At 36.9% G+C, this 22,033-nt stretch overlaps 1 protein-coding gene across 2 annotated transcripts in view; it reads right to left on the bottom strand.

Annotated features, from left to right (window-relative positions):
• Positions 1-16,780: 16,780 nt before the first annotated feature.
• The window catches only part of Ccser1 (coiled-coil serine rich protein 1), a 1,158,948-nt gene continuing 1,153,695 nt past the window's right edge, over positions 16,781-22,033 (bottom strand). Inside the window, exon 11 of one of the 2 annotated variants that reach the window (XM_076566874.1) lies at positions 16,781-19,836. In XM_076566874.1, coding sequence (XP_076422989.1) covers positions 19,354-19,836 — 483 coding nt within the window. In that variant the 3' untranslated portion in view covers positions 16,781-19,353. The remainder of the gene's footprint in view (positions 19,837-22,033) is intronic. The other variant, XM_076566875.1, reaches the window with a different exon arrangement.

Raw genomic sequence — 22,033 nt, 5'->3', positions numbered from 1 at the left:
TATCCTTGATTGGTTGGCAGAGAAACACCAGGTTTCTCCTAAGGCCATGCAAAGTCCTTCATGTTCCATAGGATTACCTCTATGAGGAAGTCAACATGGGTCTCCCTCCTGGAAATTGAGTTTTCCAATTTTCCTAGGTCTAAGTTTATCTGGGAACTGAGTTCCCTAATGTTTTGGTCCCCCAAAAGTAAGGCTGAGATGCCTATGGCAGTTGCACAGGTTATTCCCACCCTAACTAGTATCAGGACCAGAAATAGTCCCATTTGACCTTCAATAATATTGAAGGCCTTTATGAGTTCTCCCCTATTCTTAACTATAGGTATATATCTCAGCATAACATAGACCAGTATACATGGGGTGGGGTGGACTTTCTGGTGGGTAAAAGGAGGCACATTTAGTCATACTGTTTGTATAAGCAAGCCAGGTAGATTCAGGGGCATGAAAGAATATGCAGTCCTCTACGCTAGCATTGGTTTATTGGACATATGAGAAAATTTTATTACAATGTGAGGAAGCAAGATTATAATTTGAGAACATGATGCAGGTTCCTTGTCCTTTGTGGAATGACTTACCATTGGTAGAGCATGCATAAAATTGTAGTCTGTGGCCAGGTGATAGTGGCATATGCCCTTAATATCAGCACTCAGGAGGCAGAGGCAGAAGCAGGTGGATCTCTGTGAGTTTGAGGCCAACCTGGTCTACAGAGCAAGTTCCAGGACAAACTCCAAAGCTACACAGAGAAACCCTATCTCAAAACACCACCCCCAAAACCCCAAAAAACAAAAAACAAAACTAGTTTGTGAAGGCATTTTTCTATCCAGTCTTCTTCACAATCTGATTCATTGACCACAATCTGATTTATTGACCCCTATTCCTCCCCTAAACACATGTTGTCTCACTTCTGGAAGGGATATAAGAAAGCAGAGGTCCACCCAAAACTAGTTTCCCATCTCCAGTTTTTCTGAGTCCCTATGTCCAGGATTGGGGCTGATGGGGATTGTGTATACTAGGTTACTACATTCTGATCAGTCTTATCTTTTTTTTTTAATTAAGAAAATTTTCATTCATTTTGCAAACCAACCAAAGATTCTCTTCTTCCTTCCTCCTGCTCCTCTAGCATCCCCCTCCCAACCCACCCCCATTCCCTCTTACAAGAAGGTTAAGTCCTCCCATGGGGAGGTACATTTAGTAGAGGCAGATCCAAGCCCCTCCCCCTGCCTGAAGGCTGTGCAAGGTGTCCCATCACAGATAATAAGCTCCAAAAAGCCTGCTCATGAACCAGGGATGACTTCTGATCCTACTGCCAGGGGGCTGTTTAATCAGATCAAGCTCCACAGCTGTCTCGCTTATGAAGAGGGCCTAGTCCAGTCCCACGCAGGCAGGCTCCACAGCTATTGGTCCACAGTTCGAGTTCCCACTAGCAGGGTTTAATTGTTTCTGTTAGTTTCTCCACTGATCTTGATGCCCCTTGCCCATTGAATCCTTCTTCTCTCTCTTTGACTGGATTCCTGGAGCTCAGCCTGGTGCTTAGCTGTGGATCTCAGCATCTGCTTGCATCAGCTACTGGATGAAGATTATGATAACAGTTACAGTATCCACCAATCTTATTACTGGGGTAAGCCAGTTCAGGCACTCTCTCCACTACTGCTACTAGTCTAAGCTGGGATCATCCTTGTAGATTCCTGGGAAATTCTCTAGCACCCGGTTTCTCCCTATCTCCATGATGTCTCCCTCCATCATGGTATCACTTTCATTGCTCCTCCACTCTATCCCTGTTACAGCTCAACCATCCTGTTCCCTATGTTCACAGTCTTATCTTTTAAGAGGTTCAAGGTCCAAGTGATGGTCCAACTGTCATTGTTCTCAGTGGTCTTTTTTTCCTAACTGTGAGTGATGAATCCAGGGAATGACACTAGCCACTTTCATGGAATTTGGGATGGTGAGGGCAACTGGGCTGGGAACCTTCCAGATGGGTTCCAGGGCCTGGGAAGAGAGCCTCTTTATACAAACCAATTTTGGTTGCAACTGATGGGTAGGTTCAGACTTAGGAAATGGCAGGATTCCCTTCACATTCTGGTCAATAGCCTGGCAAGCTTATTGAAAAGCCTGTAATAACCTGGGAAAGGAAGGATTAAACATTTCTGCCTGGGGAGTATCTCAGAGTTTGTGAGGGAGTACCTCAGGTCTTGAGCAGGTCAAAGGGCAGGAGGTAGACCCAATGTTTGCCAGTTTCCAGGACGTATGTCAGTGCAGTTTCCAATCAATATTTAATACCTTTGTCAGATTTTGAGATGCTTTTACCATGAAGGCCTGGCTTGTTATCAGATCCCAAAGATATGGGCAGGCCAAATGTAGGAAATATTTCATGAAGACGTTTCTTAGTAACTATTGCAGCAGTCTCTATTGGATGGGATAAGTGTCTATTCATCTTGAGAAGATGTCTATAAACACCAGGAAAATATTTATAGTCAAATACAGTAGGGCTGATTTATCATTATAAATGTTACAAAATTGTCCTGTGAATGTCATAAGTGGATCATTTACATGTAAGTATGACATATGTGTAATATTTCTTTTTGTTTATTTATAATACTCTTTATGATATTTCCTTGCCTGATTGTCCAATGAGGTCATTTTTGAAGGTATTCTCTTTGAAATGGAAATGGAGAGCTTGTCTAGGATATAAATCTTATAAATTTAATAACAAGTTATTATATACCACTTGCGTATAATGTAACTCAGTATATATTAAATGGAGTAAATTTAATAGTAAATTATTATAACTAATTCATACTTATATTTGAAAATGCATGATGAGGAATTACAATCTTTTAAGTCATTTCACTCCATTTGAGACATGCATGCTTACAAATGCAGTGCCTAGGGTAGTGCTTACGGCAGATGACGAACTCTTTGTCAGGTGTATTATTGATAATATTTCCAATATATAGGCTGCCAATTTGCTTGGATGTTTGAGTCTTTTGGAGTAAAGAAGCCACATACCTTTAATCCCAGCACTTGGGAGGCAGAGGCAGGCGGATATCAATGAGTTTGAGGCCTGCTTAGTCTACAAAGTGAGTTCCAGGACAGGCAGGACTGTTATACAGACAAACCCTGCCTCGAAACACTAAAAGAAGAAGAAGAAGAAGAAGAAGAAGAAGAAGAAGAAGAAGAAGAAGAAGAAGAAGAAGAAGAAGAAGAAGAAGAAGAAGAAGAAGAAGAAACTTTTATGAGGTTCCATTTACTAATTCTTGGTTTTAATGCCTCCTTTTTCAGGGTCCTGAAAGAAAGTCCTTTCCTATGCCAATGGGTTCAAGCTTATTCTCTACTTTGCCTTCCATAAAATTCAAGATACCTAGTTTGTTGATGTCCTAAATTCTTTTGATACTGAGTTTCTGCAAGGTGATAGATATGGATCTATTTTCATTCTTCTACATGCAGGACCCAGTTAATCCAGCACCATCTGTTGAAGATGCTGTCTTTTCTCCAGTATGTATTTTGGGCTTCTTTTTCAAGAATTGGGTATCTGTAGGTGTGTGAAATTATCTGAGACTTCAATTCTATTCTAGTAATCAACATGTCTATTTCTATGCCAATATATGCAATTTTTATTACTATGGTTATGTAATACAACTTGAAGTCTGTGATGGTCATATCTCCAGCTGTTCTTTTATAATTATTATTCAGGGTAGTTTTATCTATCCTGTGCTTTTGTCATTGTTGCTTTTTAGATTTATTTATTTACTTACTTACTTATTTATTTATTTTTGGTGAGGGAGAGGTGTTTGTTTGTTTGTATTTTCATGTCGAATTTAATATTGATTTTTTCAATTTCTGTGAATAAGTGTCTTGGAATGCTGATGGAGATTGGATTGAATTTTGCAGACTGTTTTTGATAGGATGACTGTTTTCCCAATACTAACGCTACTGATCCGCAAGAACATACAAGATCTTTTCATTTTCTGATGTCTTCTTCAGTTTCTTCCTTTAATGACTGAAGCTATTATTATACAAATATTTCCCTTGTTTGGTTAGAGTTATCTCAAAGTATTTTTGAGGTTATTGTGATAGGTAGCCTTTCTATATTTTTGCTCAGTATGTTTGTAATTTATATATGGGGAAGCTCCTGATTTTTGTGCTGATTTGTATCCTGTTCTTTTGCTGAAGTGTTTATTAGGCCTAGAAGTTTCATAGTGGAGCCTTTTATGTATAAAATGTTATCAGCTGAAAAATAAAGATACTTTGACTTTTTCCTTTCCTGTTTGTATCTACTTGGCCCTCTTCAGTTTTCCTATTATGCTTAATTAAGATTTCAAATATTATATTTATATGTAAAGATATGTAAGGAATGGTGTAGCAGGAATCTTAAAGAGTCTTAATAATAAGATCAAACCTGAGGCCAGTTATTGGGGTGAACCCTGGAAGATCAGAGCCAGAACAAGCCATAGCTGTCTCACCTCACCAGTTCCTCAGCTGGTCCTGTTTCCTCAGACTGGAAGCCTCTGAGTCCTCATCCAGAATGAATCCCAGCTGAACTGTGCTGCTTCAAAGCCTGAAAGCTTAACCAGCCGAATGCTTAACCAGCCAAATGCTTCTAGCTTCTGATCCTCACGCCTTATATAACTTTCTGCTTTCTACTATCACTCCCTAAGATTAAAGGCTTGCTTCCTGGGATTAAAGGCGTGAGTCACCATGCCTGGCTGTTTCCAATGTGTCCTTGAACTCACAGAGATCCCAGATGGATTTCTGCCTCTGGAATGCTAGGATTAAAGGCGTGTGCGATCACTGCCTAATTAGTGGCTTTTCTGTTCTCTGACCCCAGATAAGTTTATTAAGGTACACAATATTTTGGGGAACACAATACCACCACAGAATGGACTTCTTGCTGGGTGATGGTGGTGCACACCTTTAATCCTAGCACTTGGGAGAAGGTCATTTTTGCTTGTAGTTTTTGTCTTTTAGTCTGTTTATGTGATTTGCTATGTTGCATCATTCCTGCACCTTTGAGAAGAAACTGACTTGATCATGATGATCCATTTTAATTGTTGAATTTAGTTTGTAATTAATTTATGAAGAATTCATGTTTCTGTGTTCATTTAGGATATTGGTCTACATTTTCTCCTTTTTGTTGTTGAGTCTTATGTGGTATTGGTATCAGGGTAGTTTTAACTTTGTAAAATAGATTTAGAAGTGATACTACAGTTTCTATTTTGTGAAATTATTTGGAGATTATTGGCATTATTCCTCTGAAGGTCTTGGAGAATTCTGTGCTGTGTTCATCTGAAACTGTTTTTTTTTTGTTGTTGTTGTTGTTGTTTTTGTTTTTGTTTTGTTTTGTTTGGGTTTTTGTGGTTTGGATTTTGTAATCAGTATCTATTTGACTGTGGGGTACGTGTCTAGTTACATGGTTTGTTTCCCTTTGATTTAGTTTTGATAGGCTGTAAACTTCATGAAATGCATTTGTTTTACGTTTTCCTTTGTGGTAGAATAGAAACATTTAAAGTATGTCCTCACATTTCTCCAGATTTCCTCAGTGTCAGTTGTAATGTCTCATCTTTCATCTTTAATCTTATTAACTTTTATTCTCTCTCTCTCTCCATCTTTTAGTTAATTATGCTAAGAATCTGTCAGCCTTGTTGCTTTCTCAAAGAACCAATATTTCATTTCGTCGTTTACTTTTTGAATTGTTTTTGCTGTTACTATTTCATTGACTTCAGCAGCATTAAAATTGATTATTTCTTCACATCTACTCCTTTGGGATAATATTGTTTTATTTTTTATAAAGCTTTTAGGTATGTTGTTAAGTTATTCTTATGAGATATCTGACTCTTTTTAAATATACACACACAATGCTATGTACTTGCCTCTTAGAACTGCCTTCTTTGTGTCCCATAGATTTTTATGTTATATTTTCATTTTCTTTCAATTACAAAATAGTTTTTATTTTCCATTTTAATTTCTTTTTTGACCCAATTTTTATGTACTAGTGATTTTTTTCAGCCTCCATGAGTTTGTATACTTTCTGCTATTTCTGTTTTGTTGATATCTAACTTAAACTGTGATGAATGCAGAGTGTTATTTCAGTTTTCCTATATCTGTGGAGACAGGTAGTCAATTTTGGAGAAATTTCTATGACATAGTGAGAAAAAGTATATTAATAAGTTTTAGGGTAGAGTTTCCTCTAGATATCTACTGGGTCCATTTGATTCATGATGTTGATTAGCTCCCATATTTATCTGTAAATTTTTTGTCTGGATAAACTTTGGTTAGAGTGAGAGTGGGATATTCAAGTCACATACTGCCACCATGTTAGGATCAAAAAGTGATTTAGTAATGCTTCTTATATGGAGTTTGGTACCCTTATGTTTGATGAAAAAAAATGTCCTCTTGGTGGAGTTTTCCTCTGAAGATTTGATCTAATTTGAAGTCTATTTTGTCAGATATTAAAATATCTATGACTTCTCTCTCCTTGCTTTCATTTGCTTGGAATACCTTTTTCTATTCTTTTAACCCTAAATGTTGTCTATCCTTAATAATGAGATGTGGTTCTTGGATGCAGGAAAAAATGGATCCTATTTTCAAATCCAATCAGTTAGGCTGCATCTTTTAATTGAGGAATTGAGATGATTCATATGCAGAGATGTTGTGAGTGAGATGTTATTCTTCGCATTTTGTTATGGTGCTCTATTGCTCTCACACCACTCCTCTTTTAATGAACAGTTTTGGGATTATTTATCCCTTGTGTATTTATGGATGTAAATAATATTCTCTTCAGACTGAAGTTTTCCTTCAATGTCTTGTGTAGAGATAAATTTGAAAACAGGAATCGCTTAACTTTATTTTTATATTGAAATGACTTTCTTTCTTTGTTAATATTGATAGTTTTGTTGATTATAATTGTCTGGGTTGTCATCTGTCATCTCTCATAGCTTGTCAAACAGTTGTCAAGGCTCTACAAGACAAGAGTCTCCACTGAAAGAGGAAGGAATCATTCTAGTGCTCTTTCTTTATATGTGACTTAGTCTTTTTTGCAGCTTTCACTGCCCTTTCTTTATTTTATACGTTTAATGGCTTAATTAGTATATGTCTTGGAGAGTTTCTTTTCTCATCCTATACAGTTGGTATTGTGTATTATCTTGTACTTGATAGGAATCTCCTTTCTTTGATTGAGGAAATCTCCTTCTATGATTTTCTCTAAAATATTTTCTGTGTCTTGGACCTGTATTGTTTCTACATCTATTATTTGTATGTTTTGTCTCTTCATAGTGCCCCGGATTTCTTGTTTTTATTTGTATCTGAAATTTTATATTTAATATTTTATTTGACTGAGCTTTCTATTTATTCCACTTTGTCTTCAAGACCACAAATTCTTTCTTCCATGTCTTCAATCTGATGAGCTTTGCTGGTGAGCATTTTGTTTGTCTTGCTGAGTATTTCATTTTGAGTTTTCTTCTAACCTGGCCTTTCTTTAGCAATTCTATTTCTTTGTTGAAGTCTACTTTCATGATATCATTTTTCCCTCCGTTTTATTCAAATGTTTGTATTTTCACTCTTTGTATTTTCATGGTCTTCATGAAAGCATTTATCCATATCCTCTTTAAGGTTCCTGAATACATTCATAATTGCTATTTTGAAGTACTTGTCTTATGTTTCAGATAAATTGCTTTTGTCACAAACTATTGCAATAGCGTTGCTGGCTTCTGGAGAAGAATACTTTGTTGGTTGTTCATGTTTGTGTTTTTGTACTGGAACCTAGGCATCTGGATTTATGGTGTTTGAAGTGTTTCTTGGTGTAGATATATAGCCTCACCTTTGTTGAGTGTCTTTTCCATTTTGTTGGCAGCAGTTGCCCCAATTTTGGTCCTTGCGAACTCTGTTGGTTTCTGGATCCCTGGTAAAGAGTGATGTGGTTCTGTATATTAGTGGGATGTCACTAAGGAATAGACATGGGCTAGAAGTAATGTCTGGATCTTAGCCAAGTGAGGTGGCTGTAGTATCTCTAGTAGAGAACCATTCTGGGTCCCAAACATGTAAGCTAGCTATAGGTCTGTGCTAGAGAATGGTTCTGTGGGCTTAAAGGGAGTCACAAAGGAATGGATATGTATAGGAGGAATGACTGAAAGTAGCAACAGAGAGATAGGGAAGGGTTAGGAGGGTGTCTGGGTATTCACCAGGAGGCCAAGTCTTAAGGTGGTGGAGATGAGTTTGGAAGAAGAGTTCAGGCTAGCAGGAAATGGCAAGTCTAGAAGTAGCCTGGAACGAACAGAATGGAGGAGGGAATAAAATCAGTCGACCTGAATCCCAGCCAAACATGGCAGCTATAGGCCCCATACAGAAAGCTATTCTATGGTTCATATTGTAGTAAAAATCAAATGGAGATAGGCAATAAGGATAGATTGAAAGGATCATTGGAGAAGAACTGATGGTAGCTTGGGTCCACACCGTCATCACAAAGAGATGACCTTTTTATTTTTTATTTTTTATTTTTAACTCATTAAGTTAGTGCTTCTCAACATGTGGGTCATGACCCCTTTGGGTGTCAAACAGCCCTTTTGCATGGTTGGCCTAAGACCATAGAAAAAGATAGATATTTACATAGTGATTCATAACAGTAGCAAAATTACAGTTATTAGGTAGCAATAAAAATAATTTTATTGTTGAGGGTCACCACAATATGAGGGACTGTATTCATGTATCTCAACATTAGGAGGGTTGAAAATCACTGCATTATGTCCAATTGGCACTGTCCACCAGGGGCCAAATTCTTAATGTAAAAGGACTATCAGCCCCCAGAGCAGTGATCAGTTATCAGTATCTCTTCAGCTAAGAATGATACATTGAGACCACCTTCACTTTCTGTGTTGGGATTTTGTCTAACTTGAACTATGAAGGTCCTGTGCATGCTGTCATAGCTATGCTGAGATCATATGTGCAATTTCCCTGCCATGTCTGGGAAATAGTTTTGTTGTACCTATCCTTCCCCCCTGTTCCTTACAGTTTTTCTACCCACTCTTCTGCAATGATTCCTGAGCTTTAAGATGAGGGTACGATACAAATATTCCATTCAAGGTTGAGTATCCAATAATCTTTTGCTCTATACCCCTTGACCAGTATGGATCTCTGTGTTACTTGACATTTACTGTAAAAAAAATGAAATTTCTCTGATAAGCTTTGAAGAATGTGCTAATGTGTAAGTATAAATCATTAGGAGTTAATATAATACTTTGTTATTTACATGAGTAATAACAGCATCTTCCTCTATAGAGTCTAAATATAGGTTCTTAGCCTGACAATGCTGTCAGGTATGGGTTTTCTCTATTATAGTAGAAATTAAATCCAATCACAAAGTGGTTGGTTACTCCCATGAAATTCAGAGCACTATTACACCAGTGGGTGTACATTGTTTGGCTAATCATTATTTCAGCTCCCATACAGTGAATAGAGCATAACACATTCCAAAACTCTGAAACATAGCCAGTAGGGATGAAACTTCTATAACATTTATTCATCTATAGTCTGTCTTTGTCTCCATCTCAGGCCCTCTCCCGTGTGTGTGTGTGTGTGTGTGTGTGTGTGTGTGTGTGTGTGTGTGTGTGTGTGTGTGTGTGTTTTGTGTATATTTAAGCATAACTTTGGACATCAGAATAAAAAAAAAACTTAATAGGGTCAGTTCTCTTTCCACTATGGGGTACTGTTCTCAGAGATTAAATTCTGGTGATCAGGCTTTTTGACAAGCACCTTTGAGCTTTGGGGGAACAGGTCAGGTATCAGGAGCCACAGTTGTTGTACATTCAGGATTGATTGTGATTGCAAGACCAAGTCACACACAGGCGATAACATTCCGTAATTCACTTCTCCACACTAATTCCAGAATTAAGGGGACAAAAACTTGTGAATCCCTGTGGTCTGCTGTCCAGTCAGTCTAGTGGAATAGGTGAACTATAGGTTCAGTGGCAAAATTACTTTCAAAAAGTAAGATAGAGAATGACTGAGGAAGATGTGAAGTTGACCCCTGACCTCCACACACATGCACAATTACATGTATATGATCACATGCATATCACTCATATGAACAGCATACACTCAAAATTATAATGTATCTTAGAAAAGAGTTATTTTATCCTATGTCCAAAAATAATAATTTATTTTGAAGTTCTCAAACTCTTTTCTGTAAGAATCAGAATGAGCTGGGTGGTGGTGGTACACGTCTTTAATCCCAGCACTAGAGAGGCAGAGCCAGGCTGATCTCTGTGAGTTTGAGGCCAGCCTGGTCTACAGAGCAAGATCCAGGACAAGCACCAAAACTACACGGAGAAACCCTGTCTCAAAAAACAAAAATTAAAAAAAAAAGAATCAGAATGATGTTTCTCAAGACCTTTATAAATTGTTGCTGAAAACACAGCTTATTGTATTTTTTAGTATTTTTCATGTATCTAAGCATTATATGAAAATTCCTTCAGTTGTGTTAGTGCTCATTTTCATCACAAATATGTGCTAATATTTTTTAGGACCTTTTAGACACTACTATGGTATGGATGAATCTCCTCTTGCTGTGCATATGGTTAGAAGGTTTGGCCACCCATACCACTATTGCCAGAAGCCCAACCCAATGACTGTTTGATTTGAGATATGAACATCCAAGCCCATGGTTCAGATAACCCTTATCTTTTCCAAATGTCTTTATATTTTATTATAATGATATTAAGCTCACCAATATAGACATCATGTGAAATTACAGTATTTCTACATTTTTATGAATAAATTTTTATGTTAATCATTTTTTTTTGAGACAGGGTCTCTCTGTGTAGCTTTGGTGCCTGTCCTGGATCTTGCTCTGTAGACCATGCTGGCCTTGAAATCACAGAGATCCGCCTGCCTCTGTCTCCCGAGTGCTGGGATTAAAGGCATGTGCCACCACTGCCTGGCCATGTTAATCATTTTTAATTCCAACCTGGCCACAGTAAGATGCTGCATTTTGATGAAGTACTTTCATAGGCTCAGATGTCCAATAATATTTTAGGGACTCCTCATCTATGTTTATTAGTAGTATGCAACAGTATTTTCCTTACTGTAATCTAACTTTCTTTTGGAGGAAAATAGTTATACTATTCTGTTAATGTGATCACTATTTTTGAGTTTTCTAAAAATGATATCTCTAGAATATTTGCTTAACATAGAAATTCACTATTCTCAAGTTTGTTAGGACTTCTAATAAAATTATTTTGACTGTAAGTTTACCTTATACCACTAATCTGGATGGTATAATTATAAGTGAGACAATTAGTTCCTATAGGGTATAGTGGTCATATTCAAAATTCAAGTAATATGATGACACTGCATAAAAACTGCCAAAGTCATAAGCTGTTCTCTTTGCCAAATATTGATGCCCATTCTGCAGGACAACAACAGTAGAATGAATCTATAGTTGATTTTTCCATTCTTCTATACACAATTTTAATTAGTCTTCTAAAATAATTTTGAGAGAGATTCTCACTATATGTTACAACCTGGCCTCAAAATGCCTGTGTAGCCAAGGCTAAGTTCTAACTGAAGATCTTCCTTATCTAATTTCCCCAATGATAGATTCAGGAACATATGATACCCTGCCTGACTAATATTTCTCTTCTTGGAGGGATAAGTAACCTCATCCTAACATTAAGAAGGTTTATTAATATTTGCAGAAATCTATAATTTTTGTTTTTATATTAAAAGTGAGCAGCACAGCTGAGAGGTTAGATTATTAATGTCTCACTCCAAAAGTCATATTCAGTGTCCAATTTTTGCAATATTAATATAATTTCTGATGTCCTTATTATCAATCCAAAACTTTACTTAAGATATATAGTAGTTACACAGATCATTTTTAAACCTTAATAACTCTGGAAAGATTAATTTTTTCTACCATGTGCTTATGTAGAATAATAATATCTAACAGAATACTATTTGCACCTCTTACTGGCCATATAACTTGAAATAAATTCTTAATAGCATTTCTTTTCAATGACCAAGTATGAAGAATAGCATGTATGTATATTTGTGGACTTATGGTAATTAGATAAGAAAACTAGTCTTAATCACTTAATACAACATCTACATATGCTGAGCATTACTCAGGCATTTAGTCATTATTGAAACTCATAAAGACACATTTGAGACTGGGTTAAAAGGACACATTTGAGATTGGGTTAAAGAGATGGCTCTGCAGTTAAGAGTACTCACAATTCCTTAGAACCTGGGTTTGTCTTCCAACACTCACATGGATGCTTATAAGCCTCTGTAATTCCTTCACTGGGATCATGGTGCATTCTTTGGCTTTTGTGTGAGCACCAGGGGTACATGTACATATATAGCTATCATTGTAGACAGTTTTGGATGCTAAGGCTAGAGAGAAAGAATGTGACCGATTCTTGTAATGGAAAGATTTAATAACACATTCATTTGATGCTTGGTTCTCAAGAATGCAAAAATAAACTTTGTATGTAGAGCTGTAGAACCTCCCATGAAAGATGCACACAAACAACTTTAGTATGAAGTAAGATTGCTTCTTGACAGTAATTCTAACTAGAGTTTAATATAGTTACATGATTGTTGTGACATCTAATGTAGATTACTGGTTCTATGAATAACCTGGTGAAACATTTTTTGTACCTATTCTGTGTTTGAATTCAGGGTTGTTGTAACTCCACTGAGTAGTTAGATATTAGTTTGTCACCATTGGTCTAACATGTTGTTTCTTGACCTATGTGTTTTGTAAACATTTTACAAGCTCTCCGACTTCATATTAGGAGTCCATTATATATTAAAATGTAGTTTATTGTCAACAGCATATAGATGAATATGAATAATACTGCTTACTACAATACTAATAGAAGAATTTCCTTTTATATATTATGAAAAATTTTTTCCTTTTATTTTATTTTACAATACCATTCAGTTCTACATAATAGCCACAGATTCTCTTGTTCTCCCCCCTCCTGCCCCCTCCCCTTCCCCCCAGCCCACCCCCTATTCCTACCTCCTCCAGGGCAAAGCCGGAGGACTGAGATCAACCTGGTAGACTCAGTCCAGGCAGGTCCAGTCCCCTCCTCCCAGACCCAGCCAAGCGTCCCTGCATAAGCTCCAGGTTTCAAACAGCCAACTCATGCAATGAGCACAGGACCTGGTACCACAGCCTAGATGCCTCCCAAACAGATCAAGCCAATCAACTGTCTCACCTATTCAGAGGGCCTGATCCAGTTGGGGGCCCCTCAGCCTTTGGTTCATAGTTCATGTGTTTCCATTCGTTTGGGTATTTGTTCCTGTGCTTTATCCAACCTTGGTTTCAACAATTCTCACTCACATAAACCCTCCTCTTTCTCGCTAATTAGACTCCTGGAGCTCCACCCGGGGCCTAGCCGTGGATCTCTGCATCCAGATCCCTCAGTCCTTGAATGGGGTTTCTAGCATGACTATTAGGGTGTTTGGCCATCCCATCACCAGAGTAGGTCAGTTCCGGCTATCTCCCGACCATTGCCAGCAGTCTATTGTGGGGGTATCTTTGTGGATTTCTGTGGGCCTCTCTAGCACTTTGTTTCTTCCTTTTCTCATGTGGTCTTCATTTACCATGGTCTCCTATTCCTTGTTCTCCCTCTCTGTTCTTGATCCAGCTGGGATCTCCCACTCCCACAGGCTCTCTTTCCCTCAACCCTCACCCTTCATTGCTCCTACTCATGTCCAGGTTGTTTATGTAGATCTCAGCCATTTCTCTGCCATTGGGTGATCCTCGTGTCTTTCTTTGGGGTCCTGTTTTCCAGGTAGCCTTCTTGATGATGTGAGTAGCAGTCCAATCATCCCTGTTCCACATCTAGCATCCTCCTATGATTGAGTACATACCATATTTGTCTTTCTGAGTCTGGCTTACCTCACTCAGGATGATCTTTTCTAGATGAAAAATGTTTTAATTCAAACTTTCTAGTGACATGCAAGACGGTACCAATTATCCACATATTCTTTATAAAGAAAATTAAATTGTTATAAAGCTAAATCAATACATTGTTTGGAGATTATGAAATGTTCCTAAGGCTTTTCCATGTGTTATTAAATTACAATTGTTTGGACCTAAAGGACACATGCTTATGCCATACATTCTGTTTGTGGGAAGGCAAACTTTGAGGAGTTGCCAATGTAAATACCTAATGTAAATGCAAGAAAATGAGCATTCAGTTCATGTGGCACCAACTCTAATTTCTAGGGTAGCATAATGTTTCACCACCTTCCAGTAAAATTCAAGACTGCATTTATTTGTATATGTGTTTTATACATACTGACATATTTCTTTTCATTTTTTTTCTATTTTTGTCATCTGACTACTTGTATAGACTGTGTAATACTAAAAATAAATGAATGATCTGCTATATTATGGCTAATATGATGTCCCAATCATCACACTTGGCTGCACTAACTACTGAAATTAAATTTCTGTGTTAATTTTGTTTTTGAATTTTCATTGTTAAATAAGCGATTAGATTTTTCAGCTTCCCTTAAGTCATGAGATTCATTTTTGATATTTAAATCTTTGATGTTGATTTTACTGGTTACATATCAGATAGGAGAACATTCACTATATTAGAGAAATAAAGATCATAAAACAGTATGATTTATATAACTATGAAATTATTTGAAAGAATATATAGTACATTATATGAAATATTAAATTTTAAATATGTAAAAGTTTTGTTTTATAATTGAAATACCTAAACAATTTTTCATGAAGAAAATAGTTCAAACTAGATGGGATCCCAGGGCAGAGAGGGGGAAGTAGACACAAATTCTCATCCTTTTGAAGGAATCCAGGAAGCTGTCTCCAATTGACAACTGCTTATAAAGGAGAAGTTAGTCTTCTCCAATGGGGTCTCAGTAGGTATATAAACCCCACTTGAGTGTAGGACCCATGCCCGGGAGAGATGACCCACACAAAACAAGCTCAGTGATCTTCTGTAGAACATTTGTCTCATGCTGTTTTGTTTGGGCTCTTTTCTTTAAATCATACTAGTCTTTTGCTTTAATATTATGATTTCCCAGTTTGTGTGTTTATGGGTTTTGTATGCACCTCTGTGTTTGTGTGTGTCTGTAGATTGTACTTTTTCACCATCATCATTATTGTTGTTGTTGGTGGTTGGTTGTTTTTTTTTTTTTTTTGTCTGTTTTCTAAGTAGAGAGAGAGAGAGACTCTATGGAGCATGCATGGAAAATGGGTAGATTGGGGAGGAGGAAGCATGATCAGAATACATTGTTTGGATTTTCAATAAAAAAAGAAAATGATTGATGGCATCCTCTGTAGAGGATGGTGTTCACAGTCAAAAGGAAACTTCCTGTGGCTGAGTAAATAGATTGAAAAATGTCCAGTCATTTTATGTAATTATGAAATACACCTGATTGCTTGATTTCAGATTTTTGAAATCTCATTGTCTAAAAGAACAGAGCAGAGAACAATACTTATTCTGATATTGTGAGATCATATAGACACTTGAAGTTCACTTATTGGCCATTGGGGCATTCTTTCATGACAATATGAGGGTACTTTCAATTTCTATGTCTGAGTATAGGCCATGCAATGGTCCTTTAAGTATTTTATCACCATTTTAGAAAACTCAAATGTGCTGTGTGTGTGTGTGTGTGTGTGTGTGTTTGTGTGTTTGTCTGTGTATATCTGTATGTGATGAGAGAGTGAGCACACGTGCGCGCATGAGAGACAGAGCGAGAGAGAGCGAGAGAAACACCAAAGAAATTATATATTTTTATACTACAAAATATGGGTTAGATAATAGTATTTTTTTAATCAAGAAAGTAACATGACTGGGGATGGTAAAATTCAAGTTTGTAGGGGTAGCAAGGAGATGAGAAAAGTCAAGGGGGCAACCAAACTAAAGATGTATGAGAAATGCATAAAGAAACATGATATTAGGTTATAATATAAAAGACAAATCAAATTGCGTGAACAGGGCTACCCACTATGGGTAGATAAGTTGGTCCTAGAAACCACAAACTGTTAAATAAATCTTCAAAGCCAAAATGGGCTACTTGACTTCTAGGTAGCTACTTCTGTAGATAAGTGTATTGGTAAGGAAGCTGATAAGGTAATGCCAAATGATGTGGAAAATAGGACTCACCAGTTAATAAACTGCCCTTGTTTTTTTTTTTTTTAAAATCAACTAAATTACTGGGAAAGTCAATGGAAAGTGACCAGTTATTTTTGGCATGTGACCTTTAAGTGTGTAGATATGGGGGAAAGGTTCTTGACTCTTTTGGAAGCAGGGAGTAACTAATAGTTTGTCTATTGAACATACAAGAAAAATAAAACAAAACAAATGTGAAATTTTCCTTTAACTCAAGAAGAGTTAGTCAAAAGTAGTGATAGGTGCTTGGGATTAAGTCTCAGGATATATAAGCATAAATACACAGAAGAGCTATCCAGATTATTCATGACAACCTCTGTAATCATATTATATTAAGGGACTTTTTGCATGCCATTCCCTGAAATTATTTTATATTAACTATCATCCTATTTTTTTGTATATAAGTAAGTCGGTAAAAAGCAAAAAGCCCTCACGCTAACCATGTTGGCTGTTTTACTGTGGCAGCAACTGCTTCATTGGTTCATTTAGACAAAGGTCTGGGAGTTGATATGCTTCTGTGGTAAGTCTGTGTGTGTGTGTGTGTGTGTGTGTGTGTGTGTGTGTGTGTGTAAAATCTAGAAAAACTATCACAGGCTTTATAGAAAGAAAGCTTCATATCCCAGTGGTTACAAAAGTGAGAATCATTTATTTCAGGTAGACACAGTTCTTCAAGAAATGACTCTTCACACACCCCGCATTGAGAAGAGCTGCAGCAGAAGTTTTACATAGTTATCCAAGCTTAGCTACACAAATACATGCAAAGAAGAAAAAGGAGGAGACCATTGCTACATCAGAAAAGCAAGCACTTTTTCCCTGGCATCATGTCTTTGGATATGTACCGCCTTGGAGAAATGTATAAAACCATTTAATATGCGGAATAGTCTTAGAAAACTAGAGATTTTAGTACAAAGAAATCAATCCACTGAAAGAATGCCCACACAAGATTGTTAGGACTTAGGATAGCCACACAGAGGAACTTGGAAAAGAACCCCAGGCCATTGTTATGGACCTGCATTAATATAGTCGGCTTAAACTTTCTCCAGGCCTGAGTTACACTGGGTATTACAAATGAAACTAGAACCATAATGAAAATACTGATACAAAACAGTCTCAAGGTGATCATTCCAAAAATACCCTTCCTTTCAAAATTGAGCAGGTTAATCCAGGGTTTCTTTTTGAATGTTCCCATTTAAAAAAGGTTTGTCAAGAAAATACTAGTGTTTAAAACATCTCTTAAAATGTCTATTAAATGGCAGGATTTTTTAAATAGATTATTTCTTACAAAGAATAATTCAAAAGCTATCTTCCAAGAAAACATAACTATAAACTTCAAAATGCAACTTAAAAACATTACTTGTTTTCTTGCATATTCTTCCATATCCTAGAGAAAAAAAAAACAACTTTTTTTTTTGTTTATCATGCTTGGGTATTTACAAGTTTAAAATATTCTAAGAATAGAAACCAACCTTCAGTTCAAATCAAGTTGAATTCTACAACTTATCTTTTTTTTTTCTATAATTTCACAAATATTGTCCAGCTCATAATGCACATCCACATGACTTTTGTAGCTTCTAGTAGATGTTGGAAATGTTAGGCAGCAAGCTCAGGTGTCTTTTTATCTTTAACAGAATTGTAAAAACACACATGAAACAAACACCAAAGAAAGCTTAAGTGATGTAAGTCTTCATCCGTAAAACTAAAAGAAGTACAACATAGCCAAACAAGTAGTTAAAGCTGGGGCGGGCATCTCAGGGTTCTCCCCCAAAGTGTAGAGTTCAAATACATTTTTATATTAGGCAGTGCATGTTAGGTGTGGCTTTAACTTTAGCAGCTTAGTCATATGGCATGCTGTAACTACAGTGTCATTTTTCCTTTGTCTCATTTGTGCATGCTGATGGAGCCTGCCTATTAGAGAATGCTTTAGAACAGGACATGCAGTGGGCTTGAGAGTCTCAATACACCCACTATACAGAATGTGAGTAGTTTCTAGCCCTGATCTTTCTCTAAAGCAACTGCCATTTGATACTCTTCTATAACTACATGAGCAAAATGTTTCTATTTAGCTCTTTTGATCTACCTCCTATGCATTCAAGTAGGCAAAACATCAGGCCTTATATGTTGAAGACTAATGTTTGCCACCTAATGAGATTAAAGTGTTTTGATGAGAGATTGATTTCATAGATCAAATTGCCAAAGTTCACATATTTTACTTGCGGTTGCAAATCTAGTAGAGTGCATAGCCAGAATTTTATATATAGATTAAAAAACAAAACAAAACAATAAAACAAAACAAAACTGTTCTTTCTGTTTCTTAATTAAAATACCATGGGTTAATGAGTATAAAGTAAACCTGGGTCCATATAAAAATAAATGAGTATTTTGAGAATAAAAAGAAAGTGAAGTAAAAGAATATATATTTTTTAGAATAGTAAATCTTTGAAATTTAATGAAAAAAATGTTCTCATTTATCCATGACAATACCCACAAAGTGTGCCATTTGGCAAAGTTCAGCTGACTCTGTCACTTCACTCTGTGATACTTTTTATATCAGTAGAAATTTTTTTTTTTAAAAAAGAAAAACCTTGTAAAGAGTAGAGCTGTGGCTCTCTATCCTTTGTGAACTAGTGTAACTAATCATTTAAAAAAACAAAATGAATGGTCCTTCCCTCCCAATAGCTCCACAAGCTTGAATGTATGTAATAGAGAGACAAAGGTATCTCACGTTACATGCACACAAGCTTCATTCTGCTAATAAACACGTCATCTATGACAAGCTTTAAAGTCCGTTCCTCTCTTTCTAGCAACTATTTAACCTACAACTGTACAGTTCCTTCCTATGCTCATTCCTCTAACCTACTTTGTAATAACACCATAATCAGAGAGCTATTTGACATTACCTTCTGAAATCTCAATGCATATTAGCAAGTTATACAGAAAAAAATATAATAACTTATAGACTACATAAGTCAGCAAGATGATTCCATTCATTATATATGTGTATTTCCATAGACAACAAAGTCTTCTGCACAATTCAACCTAGTAAGTCAACATACTCAAACCCTCATCCTTATAAATAAAAGAAAAAAGCCCATAAGTCTTTGCTTACACCTAAAAATAAAACTAGGAAAATGAACATGACCACTCTAACATGGCACATGGAGCAGTAGCCATCTCTATTGTTCACAGAGCAAGGGTCTAACTACCCATCCTGCTGCCCCAGAGTCTGGAACTCTGTGGTGTGTAAATTGTGGTGGAGAAAAACATTCTTCCTGCTGTATGTGTGTAAGGAGATAGGTCCTCTGGGTGGCTGTCCAAACCTGCCTGTGAAGGTCGAGTGCTGTCGGGACAGAGCTGCTGGGTCTTTTGGTTTCTCCGAGAACATGGAGAGCCCTTCTGTCTTTGTTGCTGGCTTCATCAAGCTTGGTCCCCCAGTGGTCCTCGAGTTCTGTGTCCCTTCTGAGGTGATGGCTTCGTAAGTACCCCTTGAGTGTTTCATAACTCCTCCTAATTCCTTGTCCTTCAAGAAATTGCTTAGACATAGACCTGGGAGTTGGCAGATGTTCTTGTAGGGACTTGTCTGGTCAACTGTGGAGTATCTAAAACGGTCCTCGGTGGGAGTATGTATTGCTTTTCTGTCCCTTGTGCTGAGACTTTGACTCATGGCTCGATTCCGGTATGTAGACTGGGAAAGAAACAGAAAAGGAAAAACATCAATCATGTTACAAAATCCTGTGTAGAAGGAGGTGGCCTCCAAATCTTTATGTGTAAACCTGAAGCTCTCAATAAGTTTAAGAAACAGTAGAATGCTCCATGAAATTAAAATCAGAAGTATTATAATACTTCAACAATATTAAATGGTCAGTTTACTCAAAAAAGGCACATTGAAAACAGTTTAGCTGGTATAAATTTGTATTCTACAGTTCTATCTGAAGATATAGCCTTTTATTTTGTATTGGATAAGTACAAAAGGTCACTACTTACTCCTGGATATATTCATTTAACAATGTACCCAGAGAGTTACCATAATAACATGGTTCTCAGGTTCATGATTTCTCATACCTAAATAGTAACCTAGAATTTAAGGAATTGAAAGAGCAAAAGTCATTTCAACCATAAAAGGATAGCAGTAGAATGGAAGAAATTTCAGCACATGGTTTGTTTAGATTTTTTTAGATACAACTTATCTTTCAAATGCAGGCCAAATTGCATACCATCTTCCTGCTTTCAAAAAGCTTAAAGGTCTGCATGGAATCAAAACATCTCTCATTTAGCATTGCTTTGGAGGAGGTAAAGACTACAAGCTGTCAATCATACTCCTCTGAAGCCCACAATTTTATGACTTAGAAAACATATTGTGGTAGAAACAGAAACTTGCTGCAATATTGTTTCCTGAAATAAAACAGAAAGGATGTGCCATCTCTACAAAGAATAACAGAAAATTTATGAGGAACAGATGAGGGAGAATAGAGCAGAACTATGGAGATTGTGGTGCGATGGCACATATGCAGATGGAGCCAGTAAAATTTCCAGTAACTTGAAGTGTAAATGATGTACAGTAGGGTTAAGTACTCATTGAAAATAAAATCTGCAAATCTTATATTTGCCCATATCCCAAATTGCATATCCAGCTGTCATCACTCTGCTGTGTAAGAACTGTCACTATGTCCACATTAAGCCATGCCAAATCCAAGTGTGACTGTCATCTACAAAACACACCTTTCCCCCTTTAATAATAGCAGCATTGTCTGTCTTAACACCTCAGAACCATCCTGTGTTCTCCTTTCTTTAAGTTCCTGCAGACCCAGTGCTTGCTGATGTACTGGCAAATCTCAGACTCTAGTTAAACACTACCTAGCACCACCATGGCACACATTCACTTGCTTGGCAATGCTGAGCATTTGACAGACATTTATAAATAAATGTGTGTGTTTAAGATTATACTGTAGACTGCTATTCTGTGTAAATCACATGTCAAGGACTCTGCTAATATTCTCATGTATTCTAGGACTATATTGTCATTTCAGTTGAGGCTTCAAGGTTATCATCACAGAATATACATTCTACTGCATTACAAACTCTCCTAACTATGTTCTTTTGCTCACCCATTTCAGGTTGAAGTAAAGAGCTACATACATAGACCTATTCCTTCTGTTTTGGCCTCAATGTTGTCATTGACCGGGCATTCTTATTTTGTATCCTGGTCTTATTTGCACACCCCTTCATTCTCTTCTAAGCTACCATGTAGATATGAAATAAGATGCTAAGTATCTACCTTAAGACTAATAAAAAATACCTTATTTCATTGGAGGGTCTAAACGCAGTAACATTTATCTTCATTATGCAAGAGTTTTCCTGATCTCTTTTCTTTCTTTTTTTTCTTTTTTTTCTCCTTCTTTCTTTCTTTCTTCCTTCCTTCCTTCCTCTCTCCCTCCCTCCCTCCCTCCCTCCCCCCCCCTCTCTCTCTCTCTCTCTTTCTTTCTTTTCTTTGTAGCTCTTCCCCAGTACTTTTGGTCTTAGTCTTCTTTATAAAAGTAAGCATGGCTTCTCTCCCTCTTTGTGGCATGACCTAAGATACTTATTAAAGCATTTACTCTGTTACTAGAGAAGTGCCAATCAGCCCTGTCCTTAAGTCCTGCAACCAAATGCAGCCCTGTCCAGGCATTTAGGTTCTGTTTCATAGCAGAGAGAAAAATTCTGTTTCCAGTGGAAGGAGACATTGGAAAATCAACAGTGATAATGCCAGATGTGTTGCTCTCATTGTTAGGAAAAAGTTGATTGGCTAATGGCTAGTAGGATTTTGGGGGCAGAAAGAATGCTGGGGAGAAGAAGAGCAGGGTTGAGAGTAGGATGCCTTGAGATGCAGAGCAAGCAGAATGGGA

This window comes from Peromyscus maniculatus, chromosome 3, assembly GCF_049852395.1.
Source record: "Peromyscus maniculatus bairdii isolate BWxNUB_F1_BW_parent chromosome 3, HU_Pman_BW_mat_3.1, whole genome shotgun sequence".
NCBI classification, from domain to species: Eukaryota; Metazoa; Chordata; class Mammalia; order Rodentia; family Cricetidae; genus Peromyscus; species Peromyscus maniculatus.
Note: the sequence above shows the minus strand (reverse complement) of the source record. Positions and strands in the feature narration are given on the sequence as shown.